The 15,551-nt window shown below is 41.1% G+C and overlaps 1 protein-coding gene across 1 annotated transcript in view; it reads right to left on the bottom strand.

The window, feature by feature from the left end:
- The window catches only part of UMOD (uromodulin), a 188,132-nt gene that overhangs the window by 67,209 nt on the left and 105,372 nt on the right, over positions 1-15,551 (bottom strand). The window contains exon 12 of the mRNA XM_069210268.1: positions 7,395-7,603. Coding sequence (XP_069066369.1) covers positions 7,395-7,603 — 209 coding nt within the window. The remainder of the gene's footprint in view (positions 1-7,394; positions 7,604-15,551) is intronic.

Consider the following 15,551-nt stretch of genomic DNA (forward strand, 5'->3'; position numbering starts at 1 on the left):
TAACATGTCATGTCAAAAAAAGGATTTTCAACAGCCTGGTGAGCAGAAATCTGGATTTTATTAAAGACAAGAATGCTAAGATCATCCCACCACTTTTTAACTCACTCTGACAAATTCAATACATGCTGTTTTGATTTTCTTTCAGTCTAGAAATGCTTCAGAAATCGTATTCTGGATTGGCACGAATGGTGAGATTGTAACACTCGATTTTGGATTCCTAATTCTTTGTTTCATAATTTATCTTGTTTGCAGCATTTAAAGAAGAAAAATGTCTGTGTGTTGCTGGAGTTTATACTTTATAGGAATGTTTACAGTGTTCCAAGTTCTCTCTATTCTTGCTGTTGTGAACAGGTAATAAAAGAAGACTGCATAATCTTAGCCTCTGTGTCTTTAATAAAATCCAGATTTTCTGCCCACCAGGCTGTGAAAAATCTACATTGCCCAGGCACAAAAGAGACGCATGGGGTTGGGGTTTAAGCTGTGGACCTCATACGGGCTCCAGTCAGGATGCTACAATAATAGGCCAAAGCCGACATGATGGGTCTGGTGCCTTTGTCATAGTTTTCCATGTGTACTTGCTTACACTGCACACATTCCCAGTCCCCTGTAGATGGTGCTTAATTCGAACTATCTGTCCCTCGGTAAAGTCTCCTGAGTTCTGTGCTATTGTGGAGTAATGAGTTTGTAGGCCTCATTATTGCTGGTTTGCACTGTGAAGCTCACCCTCCGACATAACTAAACGAAGAGTTTTTTGTATAAGTGCTTCTTACATCTGGAAAATGATGAGTAGGTCACAGCTGAGTAAACCACAATTTCTCCTAGGTAAAGCACCTTACATCACGTGCAGAGTTAAAACAAAACTCTGAGTTGGGATTGTTCCCTTCCTAGCGCACCCTCCACCTCTCACTTAAACTTGTGCATATATACCTTTTTTCTCAAGCTCATTTAATGGATATTTATTGTACAGGTTTCAGATGTTTGAAAGATGCAGTAGAGATTTAATTTACAGAGTTGTGCAGACCATTGGGTCATAAAGCTATTTTAAATGCTAAACTTGTAGTGCATTAGTTCTTTCTTTTAAGAACAATAGGATCAGCTTATACTAGCTCTGTAGGTTAGGCTGCTGCTGCAGAGAGGTTTTTGTACAGTGCACGTCCAGAACCTACATATTTAAAGATCTTTCATGTGTGGTAATGAAATAACAAACATTGGTAAAATAAAATATTTGCCTAGCATCACACAGTTTTGGTCACACGCATAATCCGGGATTAGCCATTGAATTTCAGGTTTTGCATCATGCAAAACAGTCATTAGATGGATATCTCTGTGTCCAATTTTACTTCAACAAGGAATGCTTTTTCTTGAACTATTGGCACATGAGGTTAGAGACTAGGTGGTAAATGGACGCCACATGAAGAGAGTCAGGATGAAAAAGGGAAACACATTATGAGACAGAAGGTTTAAAATATAGGGAGAAGCAGACAAAGTTGAAGATAGGCACAGAAAATAGAATATTGTGAGGTGGCAAGAACACAATTTAAATTTATATTTAAATTTCTAATGACCGCGTTTCTTATGAGATCATCAAGCACTATGGCATGTAGATCTTTTGGTTTTACCAACCAGATGCAGTGCAGAGCCAACTGTGTGCAGGTAAGATAACTAATAACCTTACTTGTTGCATGGTACAATTTTAGTACAGGAAAAAAATTGAACACATTTAATGCAGTAAGATATGGGGCAGTGTTTCATGTGTTTACATATTTCAAGACTACAGATTCACAGTTGCTTCATAAACCTTGTATCTCACTTAATTCTTTATGAAAATTTGTCTTATAATGTATCATTTTTCTCTCTTTTTTTCCAAACTTTTCTCTGGGAGAGAACCCATTCCGAAACCTTCTTATGTCACTCTCCACTTCAAACTCAACCCTACCTTTAACACTCCATCACTTTGAAATGTCAGTAGCCGCCACTGTTGCACTGTTTCTGTTTGCAAACCATGCACTGATCAAATGGGTGTTTGCAGATAGAACTTGTTATATCCTCTGCAGCACTTTTTGTCTGTGTATTGATAACTGTGCACTGCTTCATGGCAATAGTGAGCAAGATTTCTATCTCCTCAACAATTCTGTTTTATTTGGGTTGTAATCATTCAGTGATCAAAAGTGGCATAGCCAGTTAGGACCTGGGCCCCAGATATGTCAATGGTAAAATCTCTGGGGACTCAGGCAATGTATTTCCCTTCACCCAGTGCTCTTCAGTCAGCCTCTGTGGTTCTTAGCAGGGCTGTGCGGCTGCATATGGCAGCTGTTTTGGTTCATGTAGTATTGACCTCTATACCTACTTTGGGTGGTGGGAGCAGGGGAGGCCCACCAGCACTCATTTTTAGGAATCAGCACTTATGTTCCCTTATCAGACTTTGATCCAGAGCAGCAGAATGAAAAACACACTAGGAGGAGGAGAAACACAGAAAACCCATGACAAAAGGAGAAAGAAGGTTGCAAGATTGAGATGAAAGGGCAGGGTGTGCAAGAAGGTGGATTAAAGATGCATGAGATTGAATCAAGGCTACAAAGCCTTGGTATTCGGCATGCTGATGTTCAATAGGTCTGCCTGCTGGCTCCTCAGCAAAACTTTGGGCCCCAGCACTTATTCATTTACAAATTAAATACTGATGGGCCATGCACCACCAGGCATGCAGAGGTGCAGTGCTTAGCACCACATACTTGCCAAACCTCCCTATAGCGGAATGAACATATGAACATATGCGTGTGTCCGATATTAGGCATGAGGGTGAGATAGCTTAACTTGGCTGCGCCATTATGTGTTCCAGAAAGAGAAATCAAATGCAATCAACAACAGTATTAAAGCATTTTAAAATCTATTCATGCAAACTAAGAAACTGAAGTCATGAACTAAAATGTATTTATAAGTAGAAACTTAGGATGACCATATGCAAATCACATCTATGCAATATTATTCCATGTATGAAAATTATGATTTCTGGTTAACCAACATTTTCATAGTCAATCCTCATGTATATTGTTTAAATGAAATGCATGTATAACTATGTATTTGAATGTGCGTTAAGTGTTATGCTAAATTAAGCTAGAGATGAAGCCTAAGAATGCTCTCTTTTTTATTAATCTTCAATGTGAAAGTTTGCTCTCGCTGTATATTTCTTTGCTTGCAGGTGCACAGAGGCTTTCTCTTAATAAAAAGCTTATTGTTAGTTACAGACAAGGTTAAGTTTACAGTTTACAGACAAGGGACAGGATGAGAAGACGTGTTGCCAAGGACAGGAGTGTTAACGAGTAACTGTGCAGGAGAACTCCCCTCCGGATTCCTGAAGACTAGAGAAGATTCAAAAACATCCTGATGGCTGAACCAAGAGATGAAAACCTAATTAAAAGATACCATTCATGACTGTGCCGCACTATGGAAAGTTACTGGTGGTGACGTCTACTATCTTCAGTTTGAGGGGATAAGCGTGTTTTAGCTAGTTAGAGATTCAGACCCTTCTTGCCCTTTGACTAGAGCAGACCTTTAAAAACCTAGGGCCTAATTTATGAAAAGTTAGCACTGCCTTTGCGTCTTTTTTTGACGCAAAAGTGGCTTAAACTTATAAAATATAATTATATTTTGTAAGTTTGCACTGCTTTTGTGTCACAACATAACACAAAGGCGGTGCTAACTTTTCATAAATCAGGCCCATAGAGAGGTACACCTCTGCTTCTTTTTGCTTGGCTGATGAGGCTTCATGTGACACACATCTTTTGTTATAACTTCTACTGAGGTTTCTGCGGTGCTGACACCTTGCTTCATTTCCAATATTTCAAGCTTGATTATTGTAGAGTTTCCTATAGCTTACTAGAATAGTTAGGTAAATATAGATTCAAAGGTGAGGCAGGAGACTCAAAGCTTGAACTCGGAGCATCAAGTGTTAATCCTTATTTTCGCTACTGCTACTGAAATTTTGTTTTGTTTAATGCTGGTGCCTTTTTAATTTTGCTCAACACTTTGATTCACCTTTGGTAATTCTGTACTTGTATAGCATGTTTGGAGACTCATTTACATAGGTTTGGCTTTGAATTTGTAATAAAGCTTTTGAACTTTCAGTTTTCCTCTGAGATTCAATGTGTGAGCATATGGGTTACACTCTAATTTTAAGTTGAATGGTTTAATGTATTTCTCTTCATCCCTTGAAACTCAGGGAACTATGAAAAAGATTCATCGGGCCCAAGAAATTAGCAATAGTACTATATGCCAAATTAAAGGTTATGTTTACACATGTGCACCCAGGCTTAGCACTCTCTGCTTTAAGGATGACCTTGTGTATTACCGTTGTATTTAGGTACCTCCATGTCACTGGCACTGATTACAGTCATGGCCTCATGTTTACGAGTAACAAAATTCTAGTAATTATAGTCTTTAGTCAGTTCAGTTGAAATAATTGGGCTGACAAAGTCACACTTTTACTCACTATAGGCACTTACCTACTGAGCCATCATACAAATGTATTTTCAGATGTATTTTCTGGCCATTCCCTGTCTTTTGATCTGAGTTCCAAGTTGTCATTGTCAGGTCAAATGTCATATGGTATCCTTTCCTCTGATGTGATCATTACGCTCATTAACACTTCAGAAGCCTGAAAAATGCTACCTCTTTCGTCACAGAATGTTCTCAATACAAACATAGACAGTTACAGCTGCTCCTGATGCCATCACAGTTTTAAAGACATGGTGTCGAGCTTGTGGCAAACATGCCCAGGTAGAGTGACCACCTTCTTCCAGGTCAGTACAGGCACTGTTACCAGCCCCAAACGTACATGTGATTCCCTAATGCATTCTGGGTGTTGTATTCTTGCTATGTTTCCTTGAACTAATTAGAGAAACAGCTGAAAACATGAATTTGCAAGTGAAAAGGTCAGGACTGGTGATAGTGTATGAAATGACCTTGCATGACAGTCATGTCTGCGCTGCGCATAGGGTAGAGGGTACCCTATGCACAGAGCGGGCACAACTGTGCATTTCCCACTGCCTAGAGCACTGTGCACCTATACCTGTCAGCATGTTTGCTCACCCTGCTGAGGCAGGCAGTGAGCTGCATACATGTCAACATTTAAAAACAGGCAGAGTTAAAAAAAAACTACAAGCAAATGTATTTTCCCTATTAAGCTGCATTGAGCCGTAAGATGTTTTAAGCGTCAGAAAGTTAAAATGAATCAATCTGAAACTTCCAAAGATTGGCAGTCTCACACCAAAGTCAGGAGCAGTGCTGGCTTTAGGGCGGTGCAACCAGCACACCCTGTGTGGAACGCAGGGGGCAACGCATTCTGAAACATCATGTCGGTTTAAGAGTATCTGCTTCAGAGTTCTTTGTGTGACCAATACTTTTCAGGCAATACTTAAAATGTCAGGATGACTGGTGATTAATTTACCTGCTAGAGATATCCACGTTCAGTTTAATAGCAGTTTCGACTCATCATAAGGTAGTGCAGAAAAGTAATGTGCCTGCTGAAAAGTACCATGCAGATCACAGAATTGAATTAGACATAGCTCAGTGGGTTACTGCTTTTGTCACAGATATTCTTTTGTTACTTGCTTTTCTTTAGTCACAGTCATTCTGGTATACACAGTGAGCTATGAACTGGCATCACAGCGCTGCTTGCAAACTACAGGTTTACAATTTTATGTTTTTCTCCAGACTTTTGTTATCCTAAGGTTGCTAAAAAAGGGTTGTTTTAAATAGAAATACATTCTTATTAGTAAAGCAAAATCCAACGACTGGGAAAAATGCTGAGTTTGTGCTTCTCTAGGTCAAATACTATTATAACATACTGCCTATCAGTATGGATGACATGTGACTCCTACACTGTGTAGTCCTCATTGTCTTATGTAGCATTTACTATACATTGATTTACACACTTGACTTACGCACTTCTATGATTCATTGCCTTTGAATAATGTGTGTGTGATGTATAGTGCCCTGACATCCTACATTGGTAAGAGTAATGTTATAAAAGAAATTAAATGCATTTGAAAGAGGAGCTATGGAGAGATGAGGGACACCCTTAGAGGGTGGCAGTGATGGAATCTGTTGAGAACGAGGCCATTGAGGTGCACCAATCCTGATCAAGAACGCTGCAATTTATGAAGCTGGAGATCCTCAAATCGCAATCCTTCCTACTCTCTGACGCCCAAACGGTGAACATCAGCATAGCATCCTCAGCCATTGTTTAACGAATGGAGCAAAAAGATGGTTAAGCATCCACAATTGTAAGGAGAACTAGACAGCGAGGACCCCAGAACCAAGAACTAGGGAAGTGCAGAGTGTTTCCATACTCCTCTAAGACTACAATAGTTTGTGGGCACAGCTCAGCAACGTCACAGTTAAAGGAAAAGAGAGGTGATGGCAGAAGGAAGGTGTACAAAGATGGTGTCACCAGGTCATACATTTGTACAGGGGTCTGAGTTAATTCTTCAAAACCATATTTTTTAAATTGTTTGGAGACACTGGACATCTTGAAATATTGGGTATAGACCTCCCTATTTTTTACAGCATCCTTACTAGGCAGTTGTTAAATAATGTTGCTGCAGCCAGGTACTTGCTATGCGCAGTTAGGACTTACTTTTGTAAAGAACAGTTGCTCCCTTTAGAATTTTTTGGAGTACATTTGGAAACACAGAGAAGTATTCTGAAAGTGGAGTCATATTGTGAAAATTAACTTGAACGATTTTTCGACCAAAACATGGTTTTCCCATGAGAATTATTTCTCTTTCTTCTTCATCACAGAAACATCCCATATGTAATGCAGCAGTCTTTAGAACCTTTTGAAAAGTTCAAATTTGATTGTTCAAAAATAGTTATTTTGCATAGACGTGACATTTCTGTTAGTTATTTTACTAGTAGGGAGGGCGTGTTAATGAACATATACATAAGATACTCAACCCTTGTATGTTTCAGTTTCAGGACAAAAGGTGTCACATCTGCACAGAGAGTTGGTTATACAAAGAAATAGTTAAAGTATATAGTTTCACTGTTTCATCTAGATGTACGACTTTTATGGCAGTTTAATAAGTTATCTCCTATCCCCTTTAGATCCCCATTTCACCCTGCAGAGATCAGTGCCCAGCAGAATAGACGAATCAGGAAGGTGGTGTTCAGTGTCTCTCATATCCCATTCTTTTATCGACGTTTCTATTACATGCTCTCATACTCTTGTCCTATGTGGCCATTAGTGGAAGCAGTGAGGGACATAAGAGTGAATCCCTCCCAGAGTACAAGGTTAGTGCATTTTGGCAGAATTTAAAACACATTCTAACTACAGTTGTAACTTTAGGGAGTAATGGTATTACAGTGCATAAGACAACCATTGCATTAATACTTACAATTAGCTGCGTTCCACATTGGCCAGCTCTTGTGGGGTGCATAAATGTAACCATGTTTGTGACATTTTTATCCACAGAACCAATACACTTGCTATCTTTTATACGAATGCTGGACATATTGAAACCCATGTTTTCCAGCTGGCATGTTTGAAATGAAGCTCCAAATTCATTTTTGCTGCACTTCAATTGAGGGCGCAAATTTGCGACATCTTCAACGAAAACAAAGAAAAGCAATTCAAGAATAATTTCCACAATTAGGACACAATTTTGATATCAATACATTTTTGTTGCATCAGGAAATTACTAGGCCTGGGAGTAATTTTAATTACGTCAGAGTAATTTCAGTAAAACTATGTTAATCCGTGGTGCAGGATTAACAGTTATTACATGAGTATGCCTGCTTGCATAATTAAGAGTAATATGGGTGTGAGAGGAGTTGGCACACAAATTTAGTAAGCAGCTGCTTGCTGTTTGTCTGGCTGTGCTATTTTCTGAGTACAAAATGCATCCTCACATCCATATGGAATGTAAGGGTGTATTTTGTGCTAAGAAACAAGTGCTAAATTATGGGAGTAGATTGGGGGGAAATCCTACCCCTGGAGCACCTTTAGCAAGCACGAGAATCTGCTTGAGCTGCTATCCATGTTCTATTAAATTTGTCACTATTTCTTTGTGGAAAATGCATCATCACATCCATTTTGGAAATATCTCTAAATGTTGAATTAAGTAATTCTGTGGAATGTCGCAGAAATTGTAGGTAATTCCACATGATTATGCTACATAGAGTTACGTAATTTACGCCCACCCCTAGAAACACTTTGACAAGAGAACCCATCTCACCAACTTGGATGCTAGCGATAGAATAAAGACTTTTGAGATCCATTGATCAAGGTGTGAAATTGTGTCAGATCCAAAGAAATAACTGGCAAAATGAGCTTAGATCCCAATTGTAAAGTGTATGCAAGATGCTTTCAAAGACAACACTGGCGGAAATTAAAACCCAGGATTAGGGCTGAAATATGCAACCTTAAATGCAAGAAGCTCCACACATCACTAAGTATCTGATTTAAAGATCCGGTTGATGGTTTTGGGTACTAGCAGAAATGTTGTAATTGCATTACTACAGTAAGTGGACAAGGCATTACTGCAAATTTCCCTTAAATGTGCAATAACTTGCATAAACATTGTCTCCAGAAGTTTTCAGCAGGTATATTAGAAGATCTAGTAGCTGTTGTTTGCTGGTGCTTATGAGCATAATTTTCCATACTTTACTGTGGGAATATTACATGTCGTTAAATTGGAATAAAAGTGTTAAGTGTATGTCAACGCACTTAATCACATTTAACATACCTTTTGCACACTTCTGTAAACTTTGCACTTGCACAGCACACTACTCACCTGTTAGGGTCTCAAGGTGCTGTACACATACCGCTGTGGGACCCCTCCTGGCTTTTCCCTGTGAGGTGCCCACTCCTGGACAGCCCCAGGGTGAAGCCAAGCATCCAAGCGCTGTGAGGGCCATTGTGGAGACTAAGCAAGCTATTGCCCAGAGTTAGACCCATTAACTAGATTAGGAACTGAGGCAAGAATTATCTGGTCCAAAGGGATTGAGCCCAAGACCCACCGAGGTGGGAATTGAATCCTAGTCCCGGACCAGATTTTTGCATCAGGGTCTGCCCCTCTAACCATTGTGCCACACTTCTCCACTTCTAGCCCTTGGTAAATCAAGGTAATTAGTTGAGCGGCATCACACTGACATGACAGCATACAGCAATAAAGAAATGATAACTACAGTCCACCATGGGCTAAATGCAGTGTGCAGACAAAAACATTTTAAAAACTGCTTATTCGAACAACAGCATCAAATGGTACTACTAGACTCACCCTCTATCAGCTGCTTCTGCTATGTGGAATCCCACTTATTTGACAGAAGTCGGGATCAGATTACATTTATTTTACACAGGGCACAAACTTCCTCACAAACAGACAGAAAAATCTTAAAAAGTACAGAGACACACCTCCAGGACTCAGCTGACTTTGGGAAGTGAGTAAGGAATGAGCACAAGAGCACAGTATTACACACGCACTAATAAGCAATACAACTAACCTGCACAGAAAAACTGTAACTGAAATGTAACAGAAATCAAATGCAAGTCATAGTGATCATCCCTGTTAGACTTTTCATCCTTGACGTGGTCTACCCTAACTTTTTGCCTCTGTTTCCCAGGTTGTTGATATGTGCTGGACTCAGTTTTTGTTGTTTTTGTTACTCTGGGCACTTTACCACTGCTATCCAGTGGCAAAGTGAAAGTGCTCTTGTATAAAATGTGTATGTAATTGGCTTTCCATCATTGGCATATTTGATTTACTGGTAAGTCCCTAGCACAGTGCACTAGAGGTGCCCAGGGCCTGTAAATCAAATGCTATTAGTGGGCCTGCAGCACTGGTTGTGCCACCCACATTAGTAGCCCTGTAAACATGGTTCAGACCTGCCACTGCACTGTCTGTGTGCAGAGTTTAACTGCCAATTCAACTTGGCAAGTGTACCCACTTGCCAGGCCTAACCCTTCCCTTTTCTTACATGTAAGACACCCTAAGGTAGGCCTTAGGTAGTCCCATGGGCAGGGTGCAGTGTATGAGGTAGGACATATACTAATGTGTTTTATATGTCCTGACAGTGAAATACAGCCAAATTCGTTTTTCACTGTTGCAAGACCTAGCTTTCTCATAGGTTAACATGGGGGCTACCTTTAAAAATGATTAAAGCATAGATTCTCTTTGGGAGCAGATAGACATGTGGAATTTGGGGTCTCTGAGCTCACAATTTAAAAATCTATCTTTTAATAAAGTTGTTTTTAAGATTGTGTATTTGAAAATGGCACTTTTAGAATGTGGGCATTTTTGTGCTTAAACCATTCTGTGACTGCCTGCTTGTGATTTCCCTGTCTGGGTCGGTTTGAGAGGTGGGCTGGTTGCACCTCTCTCTAGACAGTGACACAAAGGGAGCTGGGGTGTAACCTGCATATCCTGATGAGCCATCTGTGCTGGGAGGGGAGGGGAGGAGTGGTCACTTACACCTGAAAGGGCTGTGCTTGCCCTCACACAATGCAGTCTCCACCCCCCTGGTGTGTGTCTGGGTCCTGGCCTGGGCAAGGCAGGATTTCACAAATGAGAGAGACTTTCCTTTGAAGTAAGCCTACTTCAAAGGCCAAAATGGGTATAAGAAGAACACCCAAAACCACAGACTTTAGATCACTTCTGGACATCAAGAGGAACTTCTGCCTGTGTCTGTGCTTTGAGGAGCTATCCTGCAGTTGCTGCTTCTGCCTGGCAAGAGGACAAAGACTGGACTTTGTTGTCCATTCCTGCTTGTGAAGAAATCTCTAAGGGCTTGTCCTGAGCTTGCCTCCTGTTGTTGAAGTCTCAGGACCATCAAATACTTCTCCTGCCAGCACCTGGACTCCCTGCCAAGTGGTGCCCTATCCATTTCCTGGGGTCTTGACAGGTGAAGCTGGCAGACCAAGACTGAAAATCCAGTGCGGGGAAAATGTGGACGCATCTTCCGAGACACGCTGCCAGCTTTGTGGCAGAAATCGACTCTCCACTGGCATTGCGGCTGAACAATTGATACATGCAGCTGGAGAAACGACACGCAAAACCCGCTGATGGAGGCTGATAACATCACAACCCACATTGGACGGTTTTGCTGATACCGTGTGGCAGGATTTTTGACTCAAAACATTCTGGGCACAGAAAAACTACGCAAAGCCTGCCTGGACCCGAGTGCTTGCCCGGATTGACGCTTCGCTCTCCTGTGGAGTGGAAAAACAATGCACGCCGACCTGACCAGAGAAGGAGAAAAGACACACGGTCTCGCTTGCGGGTCAGAAATCGCCACATTGCTAACCGTTTTCGACGCACACTCGCCCGTGTGTGTTATTTTGACGCTACCCAGGTAATTTTCAATGCTAACAGTGTTTTTACTGTTTACTAAAGGAAACTAAATACTAAAGTATTTAAGACTCTTTTACTTCTAAACCTAATAACTTGACTTGTGTATGGTGGATGTTTGTCATTTTGGTCTTGTTTTATTTAGATAAATATTTCCTATTTTTCTAAACCTGTGTTGTGTCATTTTGTAGTGTTTTCATTAAGTCACTGTGTGTGTTGGTACAAATACTTTACACCTAGACTCTGAAGTTAAGCCTGCCTGCTTGGGCCAAGCTACCACGGGGGTAAGCAGGGGTTAGCTGAGGGTGATTCTCCTTTACCCTGACTAGAGTGAGGGTCCTTGCTTGGACATTGGATAACCTGATTTCCAACCAAAGACCCCATATCTAACAATCCCACATATGGGGCAGAAGGTATAGCAATAGCAGGGCACACAACCTATTGATCACCAGACAAGTACTAGAGGGCTTATTTATACTCTGTTTGCGCTAAAATAGCATCATTGATTTTACATTATTTTAGCGCAAACTTAACTCCATATTTATATTTTGCTGCTAGACCTGTCTAGGATCAACATATTGGAGTTAAAGTGATTTTTTCGCCTGTGGAAAACTACCTTGCATCTCATTGATGCGTTCCTGGCAAGAAATGACTCTAAGGCCCAGGTGTCTTATTTATCCTCCCATGCAAAAATGGTGCACAGGAGGAAGGCGGGCCCAAATAATGGCGCTAAGCTTGCTTAGCGTCATTATTTAACGCCTGGGTCAGGGCTGGCATTAGGGGACCTGTGGGCCTTTTTCCATTGTGGAACACTATGGAATACGTCCACAAGTGCCCTCCACCGGGCCCCAAGGACCCCCACCCACACCAGAGGAAAAGCGGAGGATGGGGGACCTCATCCCAGGTAAGTAGATGTAAGTATGTTTGGATTTTTTTAAAGTGTCACAGGAGGCCCTGAAATGGGCCCCCATATATGGCACTGGGTGTAATGGCCATACCCTTGTCCCCTGTGCTCTACGTTGGGGTGGTGGGCATTGCTCTTGTCTTTTATAAGACAGGAGTCATGTGGTGTGGTAGGTTTAGCGTCAAGAAATGACACTAGGCTGGTTAGAGTCATTTTTTGGTGCAAACCCCCTTCTCCCATACGGCCACCCCTATCCGGCTAAAGTCAATTTTTTTAAGCTAGCCCACCCTTTGCAACGGATTGCACCATTCCATTAATATGGCGCCCGGCTGGTGTCCTGGAATGGCGCAAGCCTGTGGTATACTTTTTGACACAAAACTGCATTAGCACAGTTTTGTGTCAAAAAGTATAAATGAGGGCCTAGGTGTAACTGTCACATAACTGCAGTTAATCACACGTACTCATGTCCTACAAGGAAGGACTGCTTCAACACAAACCATCACGCAAGGCCAGGATGTCATGGGCATTATGGCCAGAAGGAAACACCATCCCAATCTCCACTCAGTCCCTCATCTACAGAGATTGCAAGCAGGACCTTACAAAATACCCCTTCCACCATTGTAGTGATGGAGGCAACACTTACCTTAATGAAAACAAACTGCAAAATATCTTATCCGCTTTTCTATTTTGGGAATCATTATGTGCTGATAATCAATTCATTCATTTTCAAGTGTTAATTTAACAATGAAGCCAGGTCATTAACTTTCTCATTCTTATGATAAACCTTCCATTCTCCAGGAACACTTATATTTTAATATACCTCTCCTGTTTATTCTACAACAGGGTTCTCCAACGAGTAGCTCTGAGCTACAGGTAACTCTCCAGGTATCCATCAGTATCTCTCCTGTATGCAACCTTGCTTAATATATTATAAGCTTTTAATTAGTTGAACTCGTATGTATACAAAAATTGAAAAGCGTGCCTTCAAGATGAAAATTTATATATTGTCAGACCTTATGAGCTGATGTTTGAGGAGACTTATTACTAGCATTAACATTGCAGGTATCATTGGTATGTGTTACCCATGGATAGGCATTCCACACTGACAAAGGATTTTTAACATTATTGCTGGGAACCATGCCGTGTGTACTGATGTGTTCTCTGCTAGTAATCTTGCATATCGAGACAACTAATTTACTAGCTCTTATGCAGAAAGGTTTGGAGACCCCTGATCTACATTAACATGCTTAAAAACCTTCATGCAATGATCACATTCTTTAATAATAGTCCAATCAATAAAATGATTATAACCCCATACCAACACATTTTCAATTGGGAGTTGTGTCTATGGCATTTAGATAGGATACTGCTTTGGAGAACCTTCCTCATGTAAGTCCATGTTTTTTTATTTACTCATTTCCATCTTGAAATGAGAAACTTTCAATCTTGTGAATTAGGCTGTCACTATACTGTGCCTCATCAACAAGGGGGAGGAAGTACGAGGCAACGGAAAACGTGGAGTGCTCTTGAATTATATAAATTATATATTGAACAACCCCCTGCTCCAGCACCTCCCTTATTGGTTATGCAGTAGTATGACCCTGGTCCAGACGCTGGTTAAAGCTAAACAGGAATGATCATTCAGTGTCGCCTTCTGTCTCTTAGGTGAGGTGTCTCATTTCTTTTTAATACATGATCTAAACTCAGGTTGATATGCATACGAGTTTACATGACTGAATCACAGTCACATGACTACACAACGATTAATGAAGGTCGTGGAGAAGGGGTTTGTTGAATATGTAAACCATACTCTGCATGTCTGACATGTTTTCTGTTACCATTAATTCCACAAGAATTCCTATGGTTTGATGTAACATTTACTAATATAGCCTTAGAACCGTAGCGGGCTCTACTGGCCATTAAAGGCCTGTTCCCGCGTTAAAGGCCCGAGCCAAAGGTGAGGGCCCTTAACAAGGGAAAGGCCTTTAATGGCCGGTATAGCCTGCTATGGCGGGTTCCAAGGCTATTAGAACATTCTGCCACTAGAGGGCAGAATGTTCTACCAAATAAAACAAATTCCTCACGAAGCCCAAGGTGATTAAAATCCCCTCAGGCTCCGTGAGCCTATGCTGTGAACAAAGAGACATTGGAATGTTGACGCGCTAGGCTTTTACCAGCGATTAAAAGCCCGGAGTAGTCCATTGTCTGCAATGGAGCCCCCAACATTCCAATGTTCTAATATAGCCTTAGAACCCACCGTAGCGGGCTCTACCGGCTATTGAAGGCGTTCGGCTCGGGCCTTTAACAAGGGTGAGGGCCTTTAATAGCCGGTAGAGCCCGCTACAGCGGGTTCTAAGGCTATTAGAACATTCTGCCACTCAGGGCAGAATGTTCTATTAAATAAAACAAATTCCTCACAGAGCCCGAGGGGATTAAAATCCCCTCGGACTCCGTGAGGCTTTGTTCGCAGCTCTTGTTGTGAACAAAGAGAACATTGGAATGTTGGCGCTGCGGGCTTTTACCGGCCAGTAAAAGCCCGGAGAACTCCATTGTTTTCAATGGAGCCCCCAACGTTCCAAAGTTCTAATAATATTTAGTGCGGCAAATCAATTGATCTCCATGTTCTACAAACCCCTCCCATATGCTCCCTATCACAGAAAGACACAAATTAAAGATCCCTGAACAAATCAAATAGGAGACTTATTCACGGTATCAAAGCACTCATAAATGTTACCGCCATACCTAAGATGTAAGGTTGTATCCCGGTCTCTCTTTCATTCTTTCTCTGCAGAACCTCCATTTATATTTTACCTTCTTTAATACGACTTAATTGCACACCAATTTGCAGTTGTCTGTCAAATCTTCTCAGTTTATACCTTGCACACCCATGTTAACATTCGAGCAGCGCTGTCTACGCCAACAATATCGTCTGCCATTAAGACGGATTACTCACTTCTTTACCACTGCTAATTACAAATACATTCTCTTCTTTCCCCGTTAACCGCAAAATGTAAATGTAGTCCTTGCTTGGCAACTCATTGTCTCAGTAATGTGGCAGTGTCAATAACACATTGTTGCTTCCCCAATCACAAACCGATGTGGTCAAACTCACATATTTGTGTTTCATTCCACATCTTGACTTATTTCAGAGGTAATCTATCAAAACCCCAACTACTTCCAAACTAAATGCCACCTACTGTACGGTAAATCCAATTTAACGCACTGTATTGCTTAGGTAGGTAAAACAAAAATAAGCTTTGGTTTTCTGAATTTCAAGAAAATCTTTGATATTTGGCAAACTC

The sequence above is a fragment of the Pleurodeles waltl genome, chromosome 10 (genome assembly GCF_031143425.1).
Source record: "Pleurodeles waltl isolate 20211129_DDA chromosome 10, aPleWal1.hap1.20221129, whole genome shotgun sequence".
NCBI lineage: Eukaryota > Metazoa > Chordata > Amphibia > Caudata > Salamandridae > Pleurodeles > Pleurodeles waltl.